The 25,079-nt window shown below is 43.1% G+C and overlaps 1 protein-coding gene across 2 annotated transcripts in view; it reads left to right on the top strand.

Moving 5' to 3' along the window:
- LOC136673177 (teneurin-2) overlaps window positions 1-25,079 on the top strand; it is a 186,044-nt gene that overhangs the window by 127,343 nt on the left and 33,622 nt on the right. Inside the window, exon 5 of one of the 2 annotated variants that reach the window (XM_066648499.1) lies at window positions 20,294-20,420. The exons of the other annotated variant lie outside the window; for it this stretch is intronic. Within the exon in view, the coding sequence (XP_066504596.1) occupies window positions 20,294-20,349 (56 nt within the window). The 3' untranslated portion in view covers window positions 20,350-20,420. Of the gene's footprint in view, window positions 1-20,293; window positions 20,421-25,079 lie in introns of those variants that run through there. 2 annotated transcript variants of the gene reach the window in all.

Raw genomic sequence — 25,079 nt, 5'->3', positions numbered from 1 at the left:
ACACACACACACAGAAACACATGGAATTGATTCCTTTAAAGACACTCAATGGCAGACAGTGAATATCTTCGTCTGCAGTCGTAGCACTGTGCAAACAGTAAAAGAAGTAAAAATGCTTCTTCTTTGTCAAATGTTTCATTTCCCTTTTGAAGCAGATCACTGCAGACAAAAACTAGCCAAAGGAGTAAAAAGAAGCGAATGTGAATCCTTACGAAACTGAATAAAAGACGTCACCTTCTCTTTATTCCATTTGTCCTGTTCTCTCACCTGCGCTGTGAAGGATTGTGAGGGTGGAGGAGAATAAGGATTGTGACCAGAAAAAAAAAAAAACTTTAGCTCTCTCTCTCTCTCTCTCTCTCTCTCTCTCTCTCTCTCTCACACACACACACACACTCACACACACACACACACACACTCTCTTACACACACACACACACACACAAACACACACACACACACACACTCTCACACACACACTCACTCACACACACACACACACATTCACTCGCTCACTCACTCACTCTCTCACACACACACACACACTCATACACTCTCACACACACACACTCACTCACTCACTCACACACTCAATCACTCACACTCACTCACTCAATCACTCACTCACATGGTTCATTACATGGAAAATATTGGAATATATATATTACTCTTTCTCAAGCAACTTCTCTGTAGCTATTTTATAAGTCTATTACAACAGGGTTTCTGTTCTGTTTAACACCTAAAACCATTGTTTTAAAAGGATGTGGAATCATACATTTTCCAATTGATGAGTTTATTTCTAATATGTAAATATCCTTGTGTTTTAGTCATGTGATTCTATAGCTGTGATACAGTTTGGCAAAACAGGGCTTCTTTTACAAACGTGACACAGATGAAGGGGTCATTGTTCCTCACTTATATTTCTTTTATTTCAACCACAAAATGAAAACTCAAAATGGTGGCTACTTTTCACAGTGACATCATGTGAAACCGACTCAGTCTTAGAAATTAGTTGCATTCTCTACGTCTCCCAATCCATAGGTAATCCATAACATGAGTGTGTGTGTGTGTGTGTGTGTGTGTGTGTGAGAGAGAGAGAGAGAGAGAGAGAGAGAGAGTCCTGATGTCCTGATAATATTAAATACATGTTTCCATACAAACACACGCTCATAAATTCCGCACCATTTCGATCTGTTTCACGCTTGTTTTATTAAAGCCAGCTCCCTGCAATTAATAATCTTTAAAAAGAAAACTCCAATTTAAAAGTGCAAAAGTGTTTTCTTCATCAAGGTGACAGAATCCGCAGCGAAGATCTAATCAATAAGCCTTATTCCTGTTCTTAAAAAGCTCTGTGATTTAGCCCAGCTCCATAGCTGTTTACCTTTTCATTAATGCATGACTTGCGCATTTAATTAGTTACATTCCTTTCTGCAGACGCTACATTGTCTGGAGCAGTAGATGAATAGAAATGCTGAAGCACAGGGAAAAAAAAAACCACACACATACACAGGGGGAAAAAAGGTAATTGCTAATAAGTGTGCTTGACTCTGTGTGTTAAGCATTTGTGGAGAGGCTGTGAGGTGTGTGTAGGCTTGGGCTCCAGAACAGAGCCGATACACTAACGAGGAAGCAGACTTTCAGTGCGATGTCCCACCCACACACACACACACACACACACAAAATTAACATTGCAACGTTACAACATTTATTGAATAATTAACATTCCCTCTATACACTTTACATACATTTATAGATATATATGGTTCATTTTTGGTTTGTCCATGAAGTGTGAGAATTGTTGTGAAGCTGCCCTTCTGTGTGTGTGTGTGTGTGTGTGTAGTGGATGAGTTTATCTCCCAAGAGAGCAGCCTCATCAATCACTCTGTATTAGTATGTGGTGTGGAGCTGCACTGGATTGGTCAGAAAGCTTTGCTAATTGGCTACAGTGCTGCAGCTATTCGGCTGCAAGGGGGCCAGCGGTTTGCCTCCAATGATGATTGATAGAGCAGACTGTGGTGTGTCTAAGTGTCTGTGTGTGTGTGTGTGTGTGTGTGTGTGTGTCTGGTTGAGAGATAGAGGGAGTGGAAAAGAAAGAGAGAAGGCTTTGGAAATTGTGTAATAATGGGTTAAAGGGACAGATTAGAAAATTGGGGCTTAATGATCCCGTCTGTGCTTACCTCCCTCAGCCAGCCGCTCGTGTCTGGAAGATCTGAGACACTTTTCCCTAAGGAATACACACACTCTCCCTCACCCCCTTTTATTGCTAAAATATTATAACAGTGATAGTAAACGCAATGATGGTAACGACAGCTGTAGGAATAACTAACAGTAATAGCATTATCAATAGTTTAAATTGTTAAAAGTAAATACACAATAGCATGCTCTACACACATCCCTCCCTCTCTTTCTTTCTTTCTTTCTTTCTTTCTATCATTATTTTAAGGCAGACATGGAGGTATCAGCACCTCTCTGGGTTTGTGTGTGCGCGCATCTGTGTGTGAATTACTCATTGATTCTCTGTTAGTGGGCAGACCCTCTTCTCTCCTGAAAGCTCTGAATCACTGTTGCACAAACACGCACTCGCCAGTGGCCTATTCTGATGGAAATGCAGTTCATCCTGCAGAGCACATGCTCACTGGAGCTGTTAACAGCAGTGTGATGGCATAAAGCTTCAGAACAGGACTGAGATCAGTGCTTCTACAGTCTTACTGAATCTCTCTCACTCACCGGGTTAGCTACACTGACCGGAGACTCCTCCCCTTAAATCTATATGTACATGCCACTGGAATTACATGCTGTTAGCTGCACCAGAAATGCTAACCCTAAACCTAACTGGAGCTACTGTATTATTTTCAGCTGTTGAATTCGTTCCTCTGGATTGGCAGTAACGGCAGACAGAGGGTAATGGATATTGTCAAATATGCTTTTATTGTTAATAGGAACTGCTTTATGACTTCTTTATTAGCTACTCCTAATGATTTAAAACTTAACTGGGTGTTGGGGGGGGGGATTATTTTGATCAGCCTGACCTACAAAAAAACCTCCAGATTTTCCAGAATATAAATGCTGTGTCATGTGAGGGCATGAAGACCCCAGCCAACCAATATTGGATTTGGGCCTTTTATTAACTGAGCGTTAACTGAGTTCCATCCATCCATCCATTATCTGTAACCCTTATCCAGTTCAGGGTCGCGGTGGGTCCAGAGCCTACCTGGGATCATTGGGCGCAAGGCGGGAATTCATCCTGGAGGGGGCGCCAGTCCTTTACAGGGCAACACAGACACTCTCCACCACACACACCACCTACCAGCATGTGTTTTTTCGACTGTGGGAGGAAACCGGAGCACCCGGAGGAAACCCATGCTGACACAGGGAGAACACACCAAACTCCTCACAGGGACTCGAACCCACAACCTCCAGGTCCCTGGAGCTGTGTGACTGCAACACTACCTGCTGCACCACCGTGCCGCCCAATTAACTTTTACATTATTTATTATAATAGAGTTATTACATGTTATATATTTGTATTATTTTATATTAAACATAGAGTTAGTATTATTAGCATATAATTGCTATTATATAATAACTTGCCGGGAAAATGGGATTGTTACAGATACATGAATGTCAATTTCATACTTTGAGAATGTCACTAGGGTTCACATAGGCCCAGCATTGACCAGAGATTAGTTAGGGGCTCAACGAGTGAGAGAGAGAGAGAGAGAGACTGTGATAGTATGCTGGACCTTAGGCACTTTATACTGTATACTGTCTAGCCCAAGGCCATACTATACTCTCTCTCTCTCCCTCTAATCCTTCTCTCTTGTCGTCTTTCCTCTTCCCCCTCCCATTATTTTTTTTCTCTCAGACACGTAATAAACTGAAACCTTCCTGCCAGAAAAGGAAACCTGTGCATACACCCGCATGCACAAACACACTCAGACATGGAGAGGTTCCAGTCCGAGAGAGAGAGAGGCAGAGACAGAGGCAGAGAGAGAGAGAGAGAGAGAGAAAGACAGAGAGAGAGAGAGGCAGAGAGAGAGAAAGACAGAGAGAGAGAGAGAGAGAGAGAGGCAGAGAGAGAGGCCGATTGTGCTTGGGCCTTTTGGAGTTCTACTGTTAATCAGGTCACACACAAACAGACACATTAGCACACAACAGCGCTCCTTCCAGGCCTCCTCCCAGACGATTGGCAATGTGCTGCGCTGTTGATAGAGTTCTGGCAGCCGTTCAGCACGCTGCTCTCCCCACACATCAAACACACTCGCAGCCCTCTCCCTTTCATGCCTCTACCCAAAAAAACCCCACTATTTGATCTGTCTGCCAAAACACACTCTCACACACACACACTGTCCTGTGACTGAGGTCTATTCACACACACAAGGATAAAAGCAATCAAGGAATGGAAGTGAGTGTGTAAGGGATTACAACCTGTGCTATGAACTGTAGAGTCAACCATCACTCCTGCCAGTGCCAGAGTAAAGGTGCATCCTTCCTCACCACAATGTTTTTGTCTGTCAGGCATGGTCCAGAAGACTCAACTGCATTGAGGGCATGCGATCTGAATTAGTTTATTTATTTATTATTTAAAAACACAAATCTGTGTTTGAGTTGCAATCCATGAGTTTGACTTGCGAATTGTAAGAGTTGCACAGCCATGTTTGAGTTGTGGACGTTATATTTGAGACCTACAGTTGAGTTTGAGTTGTGGACGTTGTATATGAGACCTACAGTTGAGTTTGAGTTGTGGACGTTGTATATGAGACCTACAGTTGAGTTTGAGTTGTGGAAGTTGTATATTAGACCTGCAGTTGAGTTTGAGTTGTGGAAGTTGTATGTGAGACCTGCAGTTGAGTTTGAGTTGTGGGCGTTGTATTTGAGACCTACAGTTGAGTTTGAGTTGTGGACATTGTATTTGAGACCTACAGTTGAGTTTGAGTTGTGGACGTTGTATTTGAGACCTGCAGTTGAGTTTGAGTTGTGGGCGTTGGATTTGAGACCTACAGTTGAGTTTGAGTTGTGGACGTTGTATTTTAGACCTGCAGTTGTGTTTGAGTTGTGGGCGTTGGATTTGAGACCTACAGTTGAGTTTGAGTTGTGGACGTTGTATTTGAGACCTGCAGTTGAGTTTGAGTTGTGGGCGTTGGATTTGAGACCTACAGTTGAGTTTGAGTTGTGGACGTTGTATTTGAGACCTGCAGTTGAGTTTGAGTTGTGGACGTTGTATTTGAGACCTGCAGTTGAGTTTGATTTGTGGGCGTTGGATTTGAGACCTACAGTTGAGTTTGAGTTGTGGACGTTGTATTTGAGACCTGCAGTTGAGTTTGAGTTGTGGGTGTTGGATTTGAGACCTACAGTTGAGTTTGAGTTGTGGACTTTGTATTTGAGACCTACAGTTGAGTTTGAGTTGTGGACATTGTATTTGAGACCTGCAGTTGAGTTTGAGTTGTGGGCGTTGGATTTGAGACCTACAGTTGAGTTTGAGTTGTGGACTTTGTATTTGAGACCTACAGTTGAGTTTGAGTTGTGGACATTGTATTTGAGACCTACAGTTGAGTTTGAGTTGTGGGCGTTGTATTTGAGACCTGCAGTTGAGTTTGAGTTGTGGGCGTTGGATTTGAGACCTACAGTTGAGTTTGAGTTGTGGACTTTGTATTTGAGACCTACAGTTGAGTTTGAGTTGTGGACATTGTATTTGAGACCTACAGTTGAGTTTGAGTTGTGGGCGTTGTATTTGAGACCTGCAGTTGAGTTTGAGTTGTGGGCGTTGGATTTGAGACCTACAGTTGAGTTTGAGTTGTGGACGTTGTATGTGAGACCTACAGTTGAGTTTGAGTTGTGGACGTTGTATGTGAGACCTACAGTTGAGTTTGAGTTGTGGGCGTTGTATTTGAGACCTACAGTTGAGTTTGAGTTGTGGACGTTGTATGTGAGACCTACAGTTGAGTTTGAGTTGTCAAAGTTGTATTTGAGACCTACAGTTGAGTTTGAGTTGTCAAAGTTGTATTTGAGACCTACAGTTGAGTTTGAGTTGTGGACATTGTATTTGAGACCTACAGTTGAGTTTGAGTTGTGGAACTTATATTTGAGACCTACAGTTGAGTTTGAGTTGTGGGCGTTGTATTTGAGACCTACAGTTGAGTTTGAGTTGTGGGCGTTGTATTTGAGACCTACAGTTGAGTTTGAGTTGTGGACGTTGTATTTGAGACCTGCAGTTGAGTTTGAGTTGTGGAAGTTGTATATTAGTCCTGCAGTTGAGTTTAAGTTGTGGAAGTTGTATGTGAGACCTGAAGTTGAGTTTGAGTTGTGGACGTTGTATTTGAGACCTGCAGTTGAGTTTGAGTTGTGGAAGTTGTATATTAGACCTGCAGTTGAGTTTGAATTGTGGACGTTGTATTTGAGACCTGCAGTTGAGTTTCAGTTGTACAACCTGAATTTGAGTTGTACAGCTGTGCTTGAGTTGTATGAACAGAATTTGACATGTGCAAGTCATGTTGGAGTTGACATGAACTCTATTGGAGTTCTGTGACCTGCACTGAATTTGTATATCGTTGCTGTCCAAAGAAAAACACATACTTACACAAAACTGTAACTTTACCAGTGAAGGGGATTCATTTTCATTGGAAGTCAATGTAAAAAGATTTTACTTCAAGTAAAATGGCCCCTTCATCATAAAATCTTCACACAATGTGAAGAACAGCTGCTGTGTTCGAATGTTGCAGTAAACTAAAAATCCACAAACGTGGTTTTAATTGGACAGAGATGATATGGTGTAGTATTGTAGTAAGACAAGTAGCAAATGATGCATGGTCTGTTTTTATCCAGTGCTTTAGTGCATTATATAGTTTTTCCCTTTCTGTGGGATGAGTGAGTTTGTGCTTTGGCAGAGGGAGTGTGAGCTGTAGACCCAGAGTGTAGAATCACAGGGGAATAGCAGTGAGGAGATTCAGAGAGATGCAGGTTAATGTCCAATGCTGATGCGATAAGTACCATGCTCTTCGCTCTCTCTAGGAGAACTGTGGATGGAAGTGCAGTGGGTTGGATAGGTCTAATATATATATTTGTGTGTGTGAAGAGAGAGAGAGAGAGAGAGAGAGAGAGAGAGAGAGAGAGAGAGAGAGAGAGAGGTTTTAGAAGGAGGTTTAGAGAGCAATAGTCAGCACAAGTATGTGCAATGTTTTGGCCTAATTTCCATGTCTCTTCATAATAAATTACCACGAGTGCCCTGGATTCTCCAAAATTACTTTGCCAGAACTGCGGTCTCTCTCTCTCTCTCTCTCTCTCTCTCTCTCTCTCGCGCTCTCTCACCCCTTTAATGTTTTAAAGAGCAGACGTGGTGGAATCGAAAGCTTTGTCATTCTCATCTCCATGGCAACCTCTCCAACTTTGTCAGGATGCTTTGATTGCTGGTGTTGGTGTGTGTCAGTCAGTGTGTGGATGGAGGCGTGCAGGTCCATTCTCATCACCCATCAGCAACCCCCACCTCCCACCACACACACACACTCACACACTCTTCTCCTTGCTTCTCTGTCCAACACTGGTCACTCACCCTTCTGATGCCTTTAATGTTCTCCTCATCACACTGACCTCCACTCCTCCACTTTGGCTCTCTCCTCTGTCTGTCTCTTCCCCTCTTCTTTGCTCTGTTTGTCTCTCGTCCTCTCGTTCCACTCCATTTTCACCTTGACAGAGGGCTGGGCGGAGATTTGATCTTTGCATATGCATTATTGATCCAGCGCAGGTGTCCTCTCTCTCTCTCCCTCTCTCTCTCCCTCTCTCTCTCTCTCTCTCTGTGCACATCCTGTCTGAAGTGAGAGGAATGTAACTTTCAGTTCTTCATTCTATGCTGTTCACTTACTAATTCACTTATTCATGTCTCTCACAGAGTGATTCATCCAATCACTCCTCATTCATCCACCAAATAACTCATTCACTGACATTTATTCACTTACACTTTCAATTACTCACACATTCATCTATCATACATGCATTCATTCAGTCTGTGATTCATTTAACCCCCCGTTAATGCATTCACTCACTCAATCAACCCTTGACTTATTCATTTACTCACTGAATCACTTGCTCACTCACTGTCCGACTCACTGAATCATACTGTTTTTTTTTTTCATGTACTCATTACTTCACTAAACCTCTGACTCTTATCAGTCCTTACTTCATTCACTCACTCTCTTACTCACTCATTCTTCGGCTTGTTTACTAAGTCTCTAATGCGTGGCTTCTCTTAAATCTCCCATGCACTCATGAATTCACTTAGTCACAAACAGAGTCATTTATTAACTTCTAGCTTCACTCACCCTGCGACTCTAATACCCAAATCCACTCAAACCCCCGTCCTACAACGTTATCACACTTCATTTGTTTCTCCCTTTCCCGACCTCAGCAGCGCCCCCCTTTTTTCATCCCTCTGACGGAGTTAAGTCTTGCGAGAGACTTTCTTTCATCTTCAGTAAAATATCAAGCGTCTGAACAATGCGACAAAGAAACGGGGGAAATATAAATAAAGAAATGTGCAAATAAATAAAGAAATGAATGCATAAATAAATAATTAAATGAATAGAGACAGTCGCAATGCAAGCACAATAAAAGAGAGGAGAAATAAATAAATTAATTAAATAATTAATTAATAACGCATCCAAACTCCAGATCTCAGTGCTAATTTAAAATAAATTAATAAATAAATAAATACATGACAAGAGAGGAGTCAAGCTCATGACACGGAAAAGAAGAGAGGTCATGTGACACAGAGAGAGAGAGAGGAATACAGTGTCATGTCTTAATGAAGAGATTGTATTCTGTTGTGGACAGAGGGGTCAGATGGTCAGTAGGTTCTGAGCCAGAAGAGAGCATTTTCCTCTTCCACTCTCTCTCTCTCTCTCTCTGTCTCTCTCTCTCACACACACACCCACTCACACCATACCTAATCACTCTTCCCCTCCTCATTCCTCCTTCTCGGAGCGCAGGATGAGGAAGATGAAAGTTAGGACGGTGCGGTGCATACCTAAAAGGCCCATGATGAGGCCAAGAGGCCTCCACCTCGACCATGTTTACAGCTGTTAGCTCACAGCTCGCAGAGGCAGAGTGAGGGAGCGATCGCTAAAGACAAAGAGGAGCGGGCCAAAGGTTAGACAGAGGAGAGTGGGGGGGGGTGAGGGATGAGGTGAAAAAGACAGATGAACAGGAGAGGGTGGGAGAGAGGGAGAGGAGTGTAAGAGGAGGAGGATGGGTTGCTATTTTTTGCAGCGCTCTGCTGGGAGCCCCTCTGGCGCACTGTAACCCATCTTAATGCTGCACAGGCCGGGAAAGGGAAAAAGAGGGAGCAGGAAGAGTGAGGGGATGACTGAACAAGGTAAAGAGTGAGAGAGAGAAATGAGAGCATGAAATAAAGTGAGTGAGTGAGAGCATAGGAACAAGACAGGGACGGGGACGAAAGTGAGGGAGAAGAGAAGAAAGAGAGAGAGAGAGAGAGACTAACAAGAAAAGGAGTGTGTACAATCTGAAAGCAAATAGGAAGCTGATGTAGCTCTGTATTTACTATCTTTTGTTTTTTTCTGTTCTTTTCTCACTCTCCATTTCTCATTTATTCTCCTCTACCTTGACCTTCTCTCTCTCTCTCTCTCTCTCTCTCTCTCTCTCTCTCTCTACCGCCCGGCTGCACGTCACAGATTAGAAACAACACTTCACCTGGCTCTGAACAACAGGTTCTGTGAAGTGCAGCTGAATGAGATGAGAACTCAAAGTTGCTAACACTTAATTAAACATTTCACACCTCGTTTTCTTTTTTAGCGCAATAAATAAACATGTTTTATGTTGTTGTTTTATTTTCTGCGTGTGTGTATACGCATTGTTTTTACCCTGCACTTTTAATAAGCCAGCCGACTTCAAAAGCAGCTGAGGCACAAGCAGAGTCTCTCAGAGAGAAGCTTCCCTCCAATCAAACTCTTCTCCAGGTGCCTTTACCCCAGAGTGAATCACATTACTGTACGGACGAACGTGACGAAGCACAGCTCTCTTCGTTTATTCAGATGCTCTTTGAGACGCCCTTTGTTTTCCCATGTACGTCTTCTCCGTAAGCACGTTTATCTTCGCCTTATCATAGTCTTCCTCTTTTTCTTCTCTTTGTTTGCTTGTAATCTTGCTGCCACTCTCAATTCTCGCATCTCCTTTCGCTCTCTGCGTCTCCCATGCTCCCGCGCTTCTTTTCCTCTCTCAGAGCCGAGCCATTTGATCCACGAGCGGAGGATTTTGCATAATGAGCGCGTGCCGTCTGCGTAAGTCTCCGATGTGTTAATGTTCACCAGGTGACACGCTTGGCTGAGGATTCAAGAGTTAACATAGCACTGGACAAGGCCAAGCCTCTGAATACAGAGCAACAGTGACCTCTAATGCACCCTGACTGTCCTTCCTTCCTTCCTTTTATCCCTCCTTCATTACTGCCTTTCTTTACCATCCTTTCTTCCGACCTTTTCATTTCTGTCTCGTTAAATTCCGTCCTTCCTGCCGTCAATCCTTTTTACCTTACTAACTTTATTTTCTTCCTTACGTCCTGCCGTCCTTCCTTCCTTCCTTTCTTCTGTTTTCCTCCTGTCCTTTCTTCCTTCATGTCTGTTTTTTTTACTTCCTTTGTTTTCTCTTTCCTGCCTTCCTTCATTTCTCCATTCCTTCCTTCCTTTCTTTCTTCTTGCCTTTTACTACATACTTCCTTGTTTTCTTACTTCCTTTCTTTCTTCATGTCTCCTTTTCTTACTTCCTTTCTATTTTCCCTGCCTTCATTCACTTCTACATTCCTTTCTTTCTTTCTTCCTTCCTTTCATACTTACTTCCTTGTCTCTTTCCTTTATTTTTTCCTTTATTCCTTTTCCTCCTGTCTTTTATTCTTCATTTCTCCATTCCTTACTTCCTTCCTTTCTTCCTTGCTGCCTTTTTCTACTTCCTTTATTTATTCCTTGCTTCCTTTCTTCCTTCATGTCTTCTTTTCTTACTTCCTTCCTTTTTTCCCTGCCTTCATTCCTTTCATACTTACTTCCTTGTCTCCTCCCTTTATTTTTTCCTTTATTCATTTTTCCTCCTGTCTTTTATTCTTCTTGTCTTCTTTCCTTACTTCCCTTTCTCCCTTATCTTCATTTTTCTTTCCTTTATTCATTTATGTCTTCCTGTAGTTTGATTTTCCTCCTTTCTTCCTCATGTGTTGTCCTTTACGAATTCCCTCTTCACTTCTTAACTTTGTCTCTCCCTTTTCTGCCTTGTACTTTTTCTTGTTCCCTTTATTTTTTCTTTCATTAATTTTTCTTTTCTGTTCCTGTGTTTACCTACCATCGTCCATTTCTTATGTTGTTCACCTTTTTCTTTTATATAATTCATCTTCCCTCTTTACTTCTTCCATTCCTCTCTTGCTTTCCTTTTTTCCCTCTCTCCATCCATTCACTTTTCATTTGTATTTTCTCTCTCTCTCTCTCTCTCTCTCTCTCTCTCAGCACAGCCGCTCCACACAGACATCGTGGCTTGCCTTGCCTTGTCACAAGCAATTAATTTGGCCATTGCTTACATTTATCGATCCGGCCGAGATAAGCAACATAATCTATTCAGTTTTCCAGAAAGGCAGATTTCATGAATGACTTCGACTTATGTTTGCAGGCTTGTAGAGGAGGGGGGTGCACAGGGAAAATCAATCCTCATGTTAATAGGTCGGCTGGCTCCAGGAGAGAGAGAGAGAGAGAGAGAGAGAGAGAGAGAGACCGATGCCAGGATAAAGCCCTGTATCCCAAACGTGGTCCAGCCACAGCGGGGCAGTCCACTGAGGTCCAGGCCTGGCAGGAGGGGATTGAGTTTCTCCAGCCAAATTTATCATCTTTAGCAGGAAGAAGGAGAGGAATGTACAGCCCCAGGGAAAGAGGGAAAGAAATGTACAATCCAATCATTTTTTCCATCCACAGCTTTGTTAGGCTGTGGGGGGGCAGCTGGGGTGAAGGGATATAGCTGAGCTGTCTGAGAATTTACCGCTGTATGTGTGGCTTTTTACGGCAGCAGTGTTGTCTGTGGCCTCTCTCTCTCTCTCTCTCTATCACTCTCTTTTTGCTTTCTCTCTTTCTCATCTGTGTCTCGTCTTTAAAGAATTTTAACAGGGACTTATTATACCCCTTTTACAGAGGATAACGCGGTTACCTGGAGTCTTAATGAAACATGTGCCATGCTTTGGTCAAAATATCACAAGCATCCAACACCACAGCTCAGTTCTCTTCCTGTGTTAAATGAGAATGAGCCACAGCTTAGTTCACTGCGAGAGCCCAGGAGCAGAAGCTCTGGATTTTAGTTATTCTTGCTTGTTTTCAGACTGACAGGGTGGTCTTGTTTCACAGTTTGCGGGTTGGTATATATATGGTATGCCCCCGTAGTGCCTTTTTCTGTGATGGGATATTGTTGCTTAGTTACTAGGTCTCGCAAGGTTGTTAGGAGTCCCATGTTCTTTATAATTGTTGATCAATAAGGACATTAATATTTGAATATTTGTAATATATTTTATTTCATATGTTTTTTCTGTCTGTTTGGTTCTTGTATCACTGTAGGTGTCCATACATTTGCATTATTTTTATTATTATTATTCTTTTTGACACAAACAAAGCCACTAAGTGACCCAGTGTATTCCTCCTCACAATCTGTGTCACGTGTAGTCAGATAAGGGAGTTTGTATCGATACGCTGGTTCAGTATCAGTCACTGCTGCGAGAGAGTCCTATCCTGTTTTGCGTGTTGTGTGGAGACGCTGCTTGTGACAGTAATGAGGGTTTGTGGTGTGACTACACTCTGGCCCATTACTGCTTCTTATTGGTAAACACATATGACAGTGTGAGCGAGTCTGTGGCGTTGGGGCTCACGCGGCACACCGGGGTGACATTAATGGGCATGTGCGTGTGGAATTATGACAGATTTTAGCAGCTGTGACATATGTGAACCACAGGGCGGAGGTGAATATGGCTACTTATCATAATGTGCCAAAATGTATTACTGTAACTGGGTGGGAGAGTGTGTGTGTATGTGCATAGGTGTGGAAGTGTCGGAGTGTGTGTGTTTATGTGTCTGTTTCTATGTTTAAATGCCACTTTCCATCCTGTTTACTGCACCCTGCATTTGCACATGGAGAAATGGCAGGGGAGCTCTTGAAGTTTTGCCCTTGAGAGATACACAATGGCTTCTTTATGCGAGGGGGATAAAGGCAGCATCTGGCAACTCCGGCGCGTGTTAAGAAGTTAACCTGCAGGGCCCAAGGTGCTCGAGTCCTTCTTCTGAAAGAGACGCTCCACAATGGAGGAGTAACATGGGAAGGCCTTTGATGTGCTAAAAGCCGTGCTGTTTGGCTGCCGTGCTCCACACAGGGAGGAGATACGCGGGGCGGAGAAGAGAGGCTTTCACACTCGTTTGGCCTGCATGCTTTATTTGTCCATATCCGCACGCGCCCAGACAGGACGTGAGTGGTTTATTGTGAGTATGCTCATAGAGGCGTTTAAAGAAACGTTTGATGGACTATAATTCTTCATCCAGCATTTAAAAAAACACTGTGTAAAATCTGCTATTTGAGCCGCTGGGCTTCAGATTGTTATTCACTTCTAAAGCTGTGAGGGTGGGTGGAGTGAGTGTGTTACATAGTTACATAGTGCAATTTCTGCACTGCTGAGCTTGGAGTACTAAAGACAAAGTATCTGTTCTCCCTGTTACAGGTGAGTGGAGCTTCAGAATGGTTCTGAAGCTGTTATTTTAACCCTCTGAGATGGAAGAAAACGTCGACGCGTCAAACACGACCATTTGCGATGTTTCTATTAATATCTCAGTGATAACACAGCGCGGAAATACAATTCAAACACTCCCTGAATGTGCAGAAGCTGCTCTTCCGATTGCATGTTATCGCAATCCCGAGTAACAGGTCTATGTATAAGCTTGAGACATGCTTCCTCTGCCTCTCGCCTTGTCTAACTGGGGGATCGGCTTGTTTTTAAGACTCTGATAAGTACGGACCTATTTCAATCACCAAAACAATTCATCCACACGAGGAAAGGGATGTTTTCACAAGAGATATAAAGACTTTCTTTAATTGGATTTAAGATTTTCAGGGTTAGAGACAGATTATCACTTCATAAAATGTCACATGGGCCTCTCATAACGAGAGAGCTGAGATTGTTCTGAACATTTTGAAATGTTGAAAACATGAAAACATCTGATACATTTGGTACTTTAAAGGTGAATTTCAGAAAATATAAAAAAAACGTCCTTAGAACACAAAGGGTTAAGGAAAAAGGAAAGCTACGTAGTGTTCCTTTAAAGTTAAACCGAATTAGTTTGTGTGTGTGTGTGAGTTTAAATGAGGCAACATATTCAATAAATGATTTACTTGATGGCATTGCATTCTTAAATTCTCTCTTACACTGAGATACGGCCTGAGATTACATCACTACTTTAATGAATTTATTAATGGCACTTTTATTATATGCATTTGTATTGCAAATGTATCTGCGTGTGTATAAGGAGAGAGAGAGAGAGAGAACACTTATGCAACACATGCAGTCTTTTAGCCCTTCTGTCTCACCCAAAATAAATTTATTAAATTCACTTTGGCACTCAGTCAGAAAGATTAAAGGCTTATGAATTATCTCTGTCACAATATCACACTATTCATGTTATAATTCAGTAACTGACAGACCATTCTACACGGTGCAGGTACGTTAATGTTCCCTAAGGTAAGTCCTGAAGATAAAATGGGGTTTCTATTGGTCCGTTCGTCATGGGTATTTTCACACAATGCGAAGGACAACATACTATAACGTAATATAATATTAATACCTGTGGTGTACTTTCAAATTCTGCTTCCCAAAGGGGACAGAGGGGCCTTTAAAGATGTTGTTTGGGACCAAAAGGTCACTGGTTTGAGCCCCAGGACAGGAAGTAAAAACGGGAGGAGGAGTGGAGAAAAATGGCTTTCTTCTCCCTCACTATCCACAGCTGAAGGAAGTGCCCTTGATTAAGGCACCTAACCCCCAACATCCCTGGACACTATGACTGGCAGCGCACTGCTCTGGGGGTATGTGTGTGTGTTTGGTAATAAACCCTGACTGCATTTGTACCCCTTGTGTCTATATGAGGGCATGAGAGCTATAAGAGCATGGCATGATGTTGGATAAATGGCTCTGGATCACAAGTGCTATTGCACGCCGGAGAACAGTTCCACTGTCCCACAGCCCAGTGCTGGGAGGGTTATATACCTCTCTAGCCAGTGTTTGGCATTGAGCATGGGGACCTTAGATACATATGGGGATAATGCAAGCTGCGCATACACGATTTTAACAAGATTATTCTCAATTTTGCGAGTTCCTCTTCATGAAAATACGTCTGGATCAGCTCTGATACTGATCTTCCAGCTCGGACTGGGACAGCCCTTCTCAACACCTGCAGTGCAGACTTTACACCTGTTTCCTGACTGAAAGTGAAAGATCAGTGCAGATCGGATTTGCCGGGTCATTTATGAGTGCTAACCTAATCGTCCGAGTCTTCATTCTGCTCTGGCTAATCTAATCACATCAGCCTCCACACACTTTTCACAGGTCCGAGTGACACTGACACTGAGGAAAATGCTCTGTGACATACGTGCACACACACAGACTGGTTTGTGGCACCTCTAACTACAGGTGTGTCTGCGTGTGATTGTGGGTCTGTGTGTGCGCTTTGTCTATATCAGAGCAGGGCTTTGACAGATCCCAGGTGGCCGTGGGTGGTGGTGCTGGCTCTGGGGAGCAGGAGTTCTGAACTCGCTCCCTGGTTCCAGATGTGCATGGGGCAGAGCTGAGGCCCGAGGCCCAGGGAGACGACTCAGTGACAGGCAGAGACACACACCTGTGGACCCTGTTCCCTGAGGGTCTGTGGATGGCACACTGGGGCCAGAAAAATTCACCTGACACAGACCTCTCAGCCTGCCAGGCTTTTACTTACACACACACACACACACACAAATTGCATGCTCTGACCATTAGCCCCTTACATTCTAAAGATCTATCAGCGAGCCTTAACTTTCATCAGTCATCAAACTTGCTCTACTTTTTTTTCTTTTTTGATTATTTTTTTCCTATTTTTTGCACCTGACTCTGCATTAATACTCTTCCTTCTTTTTTTGGCTTAAAAATATACAGCCTGCCATATACAGAATAAAATGAGGTGTAAACAAACAATATTTATTCAAAAACAATATATAAATAATACGTTTTAACTTAATTAACTTTGTGATCCGCCCTCCAGCTTCCAAGTCTGCATTTGTCTCATTCTGTAACAGCTGCCATCCTTAAAGTGGACTTGCAGCTTTGTGTCACCTTAAATAATGCAGTAGTTCTGTCCAGGCAGCTGTAACTGCTTCACTGTTTACGATGTAATGAACAAATCCAATAATCCCGTGTTATTGTGATTATGTGAATATTACGGCAACATTTATGGTGGAGCTAAAACTTTGAAGAACTCAACTTAGCATTTGGAAATAACTGTGTCATTTTTTAAGGTGGAATTGGAATAGGGAGCAAATTTTAGACTGAGCTGATGTGTTTGGGGATGTTTGAACGAGTACTAGACCATCAATAAAACCATCAATATAGGTTCACTTTTACCTTTTCTGCTTCAAAGTTTGGTTGTACTGTGGCTTTATGAGGCTTTTAAGGTTGTGGAGAGCCGTGGCTATGTTTGTAGACTATAATTATTAACAATTTCAAGAAGAACAGTCGCAGTTCACCTCACTGCTGTTCCTACAGCTCAGTCTCCTGGAGTCTTTTTTTCCTCTTTTTATTTCCTGAAGAGGAGTTTCTCTTCATCATCTGATGATACACAAACGCTCCCTAACTTGAGATGAGGGGGCATTCATTAATTTGCGGGGCCCTATTTAGCATGCGTATTGAGCGTATAGGGTGGTCCGGCTCTGGTTTAGCAGTTATGTATTCAGGTCTATACGTCTTTATTTGTTTCTTTGGTGATATATATATTGTCCTTTCTCTCCAGTTATAACTCAATTCTTAGATTTAGTTTTCAAGTTTATCCTTTCTTGTTTCTGTAAAAATTGGGTTTATTTTGAGACTCAATTATTATTAATAATAATAAAACAATACAGTATAGGAATCTAAGTTTTGTCGAGCTTTTTACATGCAGCCAGAGATGCACACAAGCAGGAGGCTAATGATCCCAGACTATGATGTACACACAGGAAAAGACAAAGTAACAGATTGGCTGCGCCTCTTCTTCAGATCTATATCATTATCTTGGTACTGTATATTTTTACATCCATACTATGTATCTATCCATCATCCATCCATCAATAATTCACTCGATAGGTCTGTACACTCATCCATCCATCATTTTTCTTTCCACCTCTCTCTTCATCTTTCTACATCTGATTAAGTGTCATGTGTCAACCATGTCAGCCATTTTGGAGGAGAATCTGAAGAGTGTATTTAACAAATAGGTCAGCAGTCTTAACTGAAACACACCCACACACACAGAGGCCACTGGATGTATCAATGCTAACAATGCACATCAGAACCTGGAAAATCCCTTTGCTCCTGTATTACCCGGGATCAAAAGCACAATGTATTTGCTGGTGTGCACTGTCCACGGTGCTGAAAGGCCTCCCACTATGAGATCAGCTGCTCTGAGACAGCACACACAGACACACAGCCTCCAGCCGCCTTTGTGTCCACCCATAGAAGGTGGGAGATTGATTCTGACCTCTTACATTGTGCCTGTATGAGAGGCATTGTGGCGGTGGGTTGAGAGGGCAGCTTCTCTTTAATGCTTTGACTAAGCGGGAGTTCTCCACCGGCTTCAGCCTCAATAGACGAGCCTGTTTTCCGTGCCGCAGCCTCAGGCCCGCTTGATTGACAGCCGCAGTTTCATAACGGGTCATTTCAGAACTCCCTCCGTTACGGGCCAGACATTACCGTGAAACAGCGGTCCTGCGATGAGAGGCCTGGTGCTGTGGCTTTGTCTCAACACAGAACTATTCATCAAGGTGGGTGAATACTGTCATCCGTGCATCAGGCTCTGCTTTCACTGTCCACATCGGGGACGAGAACAGCATGACTTATTATTTTTAATATTATTATTATTATTATTATTATGGAGAAATGTGGGTTTCTTATCCTCTGTGCGATTGTTTCTTTAAAAATGGAACCCAAGTAGCTACACACACATTTGTCTAATGAGCAACAAAAGGCTAAAAGTGATATTTCTGAGGGTTTTAGATAACACCTTGCTTTAGGAAGGGGAAGGTCAGGGGAAACTGTTTGGAAAAAAAAGGTCTAGCTCTTTCCAAATGTGGTATTTAACATGAATGAAAAACTACTCTAGCTTAGCTTATATGTTGTTGTTAGTTTTCCCATCAGATATTTTATATGCGACGAACCCCTCGGTTCTAGACGCCAGGGTCTAGTCGTCATGAAGTGGGCTATGGAGACTTGCCCACACACATGGAAACACACATACACACGCAGATGCACACAGTCTTAATCACCGAACAGTTGGGTTGAGTGTACACTAAGCATCACAGGCACCCGTGTCATCGTGCCAGTGCCGCTCTCCCCTTCCTCTTGCACATCAGACCCTAATTAGTAAATAACTCATTAGCATGAGGTGATTAATCACTCACTGGAAAGGGGCTGTGGGTGACAGGCTGCAGAGACGTGCGTGTGTGTGGTGTGTGTGTCTCTCCGTGCATGTGTGTGTGTGTAAGATGGAAGCAGGATGAGATAATGAGAGTAGAGCAGTATGTGCTCTTAACTTATCTCTGCCATATCTGCTGCTCATTTGTCAGGATTATTACTGCATAATGTACACAGTTGCTTAAAAAGTAGGGAAGAAAGTGCAAATGCATTCATGAGATTCATTCCCAGCAAATATATACTTTGTCAAATTACATTCTCACTCTGCGTGCTTAAAAATAAAGGTGTCAGAATTGGTTATTTGGAGCAGTGGCACTGAGGAGCTACTCTGGTTTCCTAACATTTCAGTACACAGTTGTTTAAATAACTATTTCTTTAAGTTCCATACATGTGTGAAGAATCACTTTAAAGGGGATACATTATTTACAGTGTTCCAGTGCATTAGCACATTAATCTGGGCACATGGAGCGGTGAAATAAAACAACCCGGTCCGTTTCTTTGGTCTGTGGAAGTCTGAAAATGGGATATATTGACTACGTCAAGTGCAGAGGATTTGGAGTCGTACCACCTACTTGTCTGAGTTTCTCCCATCACACCCGCATTTATGTGACGTTAAACACGGCAACACAAACAGAACATGGGCTGAGAAATGAGAGCACTAATTAAATGTGGCAAATATGAGAACGGAGGAGATGGACAACCAAGAATAGATCCAGAGCTTCTCCTCGCTCCTCACTCCTGAACTGAACAGTGGCTCCTTCTGAGTTAATGGAACAGGAGCTGAAAACCGTCGTTCTGAACAGAGCTAGTTACATAGTGGAGAATGTGACTGTGCTGTTTGATTCGTGGAATATTTTGACTAAAGCATGCCACAGATGCTTCATTAAGACCCTAGGGAATTGTGGTAACTCATGGAACAGGAGTATAATATGTCTCCCTTTAAAAGCCGTGTGATGTGGGTCTGTTCCAATGGAAAGCTTCTCAAAGCCATGAATCCAAGGCGAATAAATAAATAGTCCTCCAGTGTGAATTTGTCTTTTTTTTTTGCCTGTTGTCCTCCAGTGGACTTGGCTTAATGTGATCTCATCATGGATTTAACCCCTAAAATGTCCTCCCTTTTTTCCCTAAAAATATTTAACATTATTAGAAGTGTCTTTAATGTATGTCTTCATTCATGCAAATGTGCAATTAGTCCCTGCCTCTATCTCCACTTACTCCTCCAGCCCTTGCCTGTAGCTCCAAAGCTCCATCCCACAAGTTGACAGGACTGCTTTCTTAGGTTTGTGATGTATGGAAGTCTGACAGTATTTGGAACACTGCAGTTTCAAAGCGGAAATGCTCAGCCATGGCATTGACTATGCATTTCTCTCATGGTGATACATCCTCTAGCCTAAACCCAACACCACAATAAATAAATAAATAAAGTACTTTCACTGAATCTATAAGCTCCAGAAGCCAGAGAAAATGGACTGTGTGAATGTGTCGTCCAAAGAACCTCCAATGATTCTATACCAGAGTAAGATTTCCCACTAAACCTTTAGGAGTGTGTGTTTAGAGTGACTTTTTTAATCTGCTGTTCACTTTTTTTTTGTTGTGCCTTTTCTTTAGAACATGGTGGATCTTGTCTAGTGTCCTCCAGGGAGTCTGAATTGAAAGCAGTCTGAGACCAGGCTGAAGCTTGTTCAATCAGAGCCTATCAAGTGAAGATTTATAAATTATAAAACTCCACATGACCCAAAGGTTCTACACCACTGAAAGCCTTTCCATGAAGCTTCTCAAAGCCTGTATTTCTCAGAGTGCATGTTCTCCACTGTGACTTAATGTATTGTTCAGTGTTTGTTGTGGCATTTCTTTGGAACGTGGCTGATGCTGTCTGGTGTCCTCCAGCGTGACTGAATTAAAAGTGGTCTTGCTTTAAGCTCCCGAAGGCTCCAGGCAGACCAGACTGGCTTGTGTGTAATCACAGCCACATTGAGATAGAGCAGGACTACAGCCAGGCTGGCTACCCCTCCATCCAAAGCCCCCCATCCACCCCCCTCCCCCACCCCCACCCCCCGCTCGCTGCTATCACTCTCTATCTCTATCCCCTTCTTTCTTCCTCCCTTATTCTTTATTCCTCCAGAGAGACTGAAAAGTGTGAAGGAGAGCAGTACAAGCTGTCTACAAGACAAAGACAAAAGAGAGAGAGAGCAGGGGAATGAGAGGGAGAAGGAGAGATGGTGGCGAGAGCCAAAGATAGCAGAGAGAGAAGTTAATTCCCCAGCGGCACTGTTTCCTTGTTAAAACTAGATGCTACATCCAAACCCCCATCCCATCGGCGCCACCTTCTCCAGCCAGCGTGCTCCTGGCCTGCCACACACTCTCTGTACTGCTGCACTAGCCTATCCTGTGGGTATGTGTGAGGGGGTGTGTGCATGGCCTGGCACGTCTTCATTCCCTTATTTCAACTGTTTTCATGGCTTACACCTTGGTTTAACATGATGCCATTGCAGTGGCCGCAAACTATTTGGAGATTTGTGCCACTGTCTAAAACCAAGTGACTTTTATTTCAGTCAGGATTCTGTGCAGCTAGTGTGTTCTTTGCATATATATATATATCTACATAAATTCAAACAAGTGTACTAGTGGTCCAGAGCCAACCCGGAAACACTGGGAGCAAGACAGGAACACACCTTGGACGTGGCACCAGTTTATCACAAAGCACAACACACTCACTCACAGCTATGAGCAATAGCTATTTGGCCTTTTGACATGTGTTTTCTGGACTGTTGGAGTAAACCAGCACCCGGAGGACACACACAGACACAGGGAGAACACAGCAAAACTCCTCACAGACAGTGACCTGAGGCTGGGTTGGAACCCACAACCCCAGGACCCTAGAGTGAAACTACCTGTTGCGCAGGGTGCGTTCCTGTCTTGTGCCCAATGATTCAATGTAGGTTCCAGACACACCACAACCCTGAACTGGGTGATGCATTTGATGAATGAATGGATTAATTAATATTGCACTTGTACGGTTAAATATATACTGTATGGATTATACAAATAAAAATATATTGTGTGTGTGTGTGTGTGAGAGACATACAGTGTTCAGGGAAACTGCTATGCAGAGGCTGATGCCCTATCTCTGCTTTAATGTAAATAGTGCTTTGCTTGTCTGCTTTAAGTAGACTTTGTCAGGAAAATAATTACCGCAAACTGACTCCTCAGCCCCGCAGGCACTTGATTGGCTGCTTCCTTCGGTTGCCGCAGGGACGCAGCTGTAAGTGACAGCAATGGGGGTGGTTGGGGTGAGTGACGGCCACAGCTAGCCACTGCATAGTGATTAGCCCATCACGGGGCGTTGCAGTGACAGCCCACAAGCAGGCATGGGTTGTGTGTGTTGTGTGTGTGTGTGTTTGTGTTTGTGTGTGTGTGAAGAACTACAGCCCCCACAATGCATCTGGAAGGAGTCTGCCTATGCTGACAGCCCATGCATAAGAACAAAGCTTGAGAAATGGCACATCAGCCCCCATTGCACTTTAGGACGGTCATGTGTATTGATACGGATGTTCTCATTAGCATAATGATGTTCTCATAATTGCTTTTTTTTTTTCAATAATTTTATGCATCATTTGCAAATGCCCTTTACATTCTGTGAACATTCCATGATGAGTTGTCACACAGAAATGATGTGGAAAAAATCCTATTATATTAAAGACACGTTTTTTTTTTTTTCACTTCCCCTTATGAACATCCCAGAGATGGAAGGCTTTGTTACCATAGCGATGATGATACAGCAAGCGCTGCTTTATTGTTTACATGCACCACTGCGTCTCGTAAAGTCACGCTCAACTTTAAGTTAAAGTGCGGCCGATAAAGTTGTAATAATGGTTGCTAAGCAGATTTCTTTAATATCCTCGCACAGAGCTGCAGCCACACACTCATTCTCCATGTCCTTGCTGGTGAGCGCAGGCGACCCAGATGTCAAAAGTGCCGAGTGCAGCATTATGCACAGGCGCATGGGTCTCGCAGCGTTGGCCATCCATTTTCCTGTGGATGTTTTTCTTGGTTGATTTTTTTTTCTCCTCCCAGCCTGCAGGCTCCCTGAGGTCTTTGCAGTAAAGGTTAACTAGTCTTTTCTTAAGCCTTCACTGGAAGACAAATGGCTGTGCTCACCCCATGGGCCCCCTCCCCTGCACCTCAACGCACATCCCATTCCCCCACTGCCTCATTCCCGTGGTCTCCAGCACTGGCACACCAGCATGGGCTGGGATGGGTGGGGGGGCTGGAGAGAGGGAATGAAATGGTGACTGAAAGAAAGAGGCCAAATCGAGGGAGAAGGAGGCAGACAATGATGAAGAGAAGAGAAAGTTATATAGTGGAAATATAGTAAATATAGTGGTAGTGGGCAAAGAGCTGGGATGTGAGGGGGGCTTTTTGGGAAAGTTCTCTTGTGCCCCTTTGTTTGATCTACTTTTCCGTGTACATCTGTTTAAACATGTACATTCCTGCTTATCGCATGCACCTGGTGTCTGTTTATCTTTCAGGTGTTAAAATCTTCAAAAGAGTTCTGTCACAGATGTCTATGCTGGGCAAAATAAAAAGGCACTTCTGATTGATTTGTTAAATCAGAGCCACTATAAAATACAACCAATGTGTGGCATATTCATTCACATCAAACAGATCATCTGCCCAACAGCTGTTGAATTTCTACTTCCCATTTTGGAAGACATAAAAGGTTTAGTCCATAAACATGCGTTCTTCTGGTTTGAATGCTGTAGTTTGAGACACAAACTAAACGTTAAAGTTTTGTGAGATCACGCTGAGGCTCAGTGGGTGAGCTCAAGCACCCGGTTACCTGTGATCACATGGTGTGAATGCTAAAAGCAAATGCCTTCTCAAGCATGCTAAACACGTTGCTTGTGAAAATGTATCCTTGTTTAACACTTGAATCGTACTTGACACTATGGACTTCCTCCTTCACTTATCCCGCTACAAATGCTGTTCCCAACAAACAAGAATCTGGGACTCACCCATTCTCTTGAGCATTTAACGGACAAACAAAATTATTTCCAGTGTTTTCACTTGCTTGCTTGATTTGATTTTATAAATATAACCAAATTTATCATTTGAAGACTGCAGCTCACCACCAAAAAAAAAAAAAAAAGAGCAGAGATATGTTTACCTCTGTGTTTTCATCATTTGAACAGAGGTATTTTTTTCCCCATTTATACTTCACACAAGACGACACCGTTGTCTAATTCTGCCCGAGGAGACAGATCTGGACTGCAGGCGGGTCAGTCAAACACGGACTCTGTGTCTATGAAGCCACACTGCTGTAGAGCAGGCAGAATAAGCCTGGAATTGACCTGCTGAAAAAATCACGGACCTCTCGGGAAAAGGCAACATCTTAATGGCAGCGTATGTCTTCATAAAACCCCAGTGTACTCCTCCACATCAATAGCACCTTTTCACATATACAGATATATATATATGTATCTCCCAAGCTGTGGGCACTGATGAGGCTATAAACCATGACCCGTGTTGGCTTTTGCACATTATGCTAGTAATGATCTGGATGGTCCCTTTTGTACTTGTTTTGTACTCTGTCCACACAGACTTTGGCACCGTGCGGTGAGGCACAGCCCGTTGAGCCGTTGTTGGACGCTCCTTTTGTACCTTCTCCATTTTTTAAATTTAATTTACAGTGCGTTACTTTTTACGAAATAAAATAAAGTTGTGAAATGAAAACATAAGGAAACATTTATTCAGTTAAATAAGGATTTAAGAGATTTTTTGCTGAATGTTTATGAAAACAAAACTTATCCAAGACGATTTTTTTCCTAGTCAATAAAGCTTTTGTTCCAGGAAATAATATGTCTTGAAAATGGAGCCGTATTAAATGTTGAAATAACGAGTAAGAGTAAATGAGTTTATATTTGGATGATAATATTATCCATCCATCCATTATCTGTAACCGCTAATACAATTCAGGGTCATGGTGGGTCCAGAGCCTACCTGGAGTCATTGGGCACAGGGCGGGAATACACCCTGGAGGGGGCGCCAGTCCTTCACAGGGCAACACACACTCACACCTACGGACATTTTTGAGTCGCCAATCCACCTACCAACGTGTTTTTGGACTGTGGGAGGAAACCGGAGCATCTGGAGGAAACCCACGCGGACACAGGGAGAACACACCAACTCCTCACAGACAGTCACCCGGAGGAAACCCACGCAGACACAGGGAGAACACACCACACTCCTCACAGACAGTCATCCGGAGGAAACCCACACGGACACAGGGAGAACACACCAACTCCTCACAGACAGTCACCCAGAGGAAACCCACGCAGACACAGGGAGAACACACCACACTCCTCACAGACAGTCATCCGGAGGAAACCCACGC

The sequence above is a fragment of the Hoplias malabaricus genome, chromosome 17, assembly GCF_029633855.1.
Source record: "Hoplias malabaricus isolate fHopMal1 chromosome 17, fHopMal1.hap1, whole genome shotgun sequence".
In the NCBI taxonomy this organism is placed as follows: Eukaryota; Metazoa; Chordata; class Actinopteri; order Characiformes; family Erythrinidae; genus Hoplias; species Hoplias malabaricus.
The sequence above is the reverse complement of the archived record's forward strand: the minus strand, read 5'-3'. Positions and strand labels throughout refer to the sequence as shown.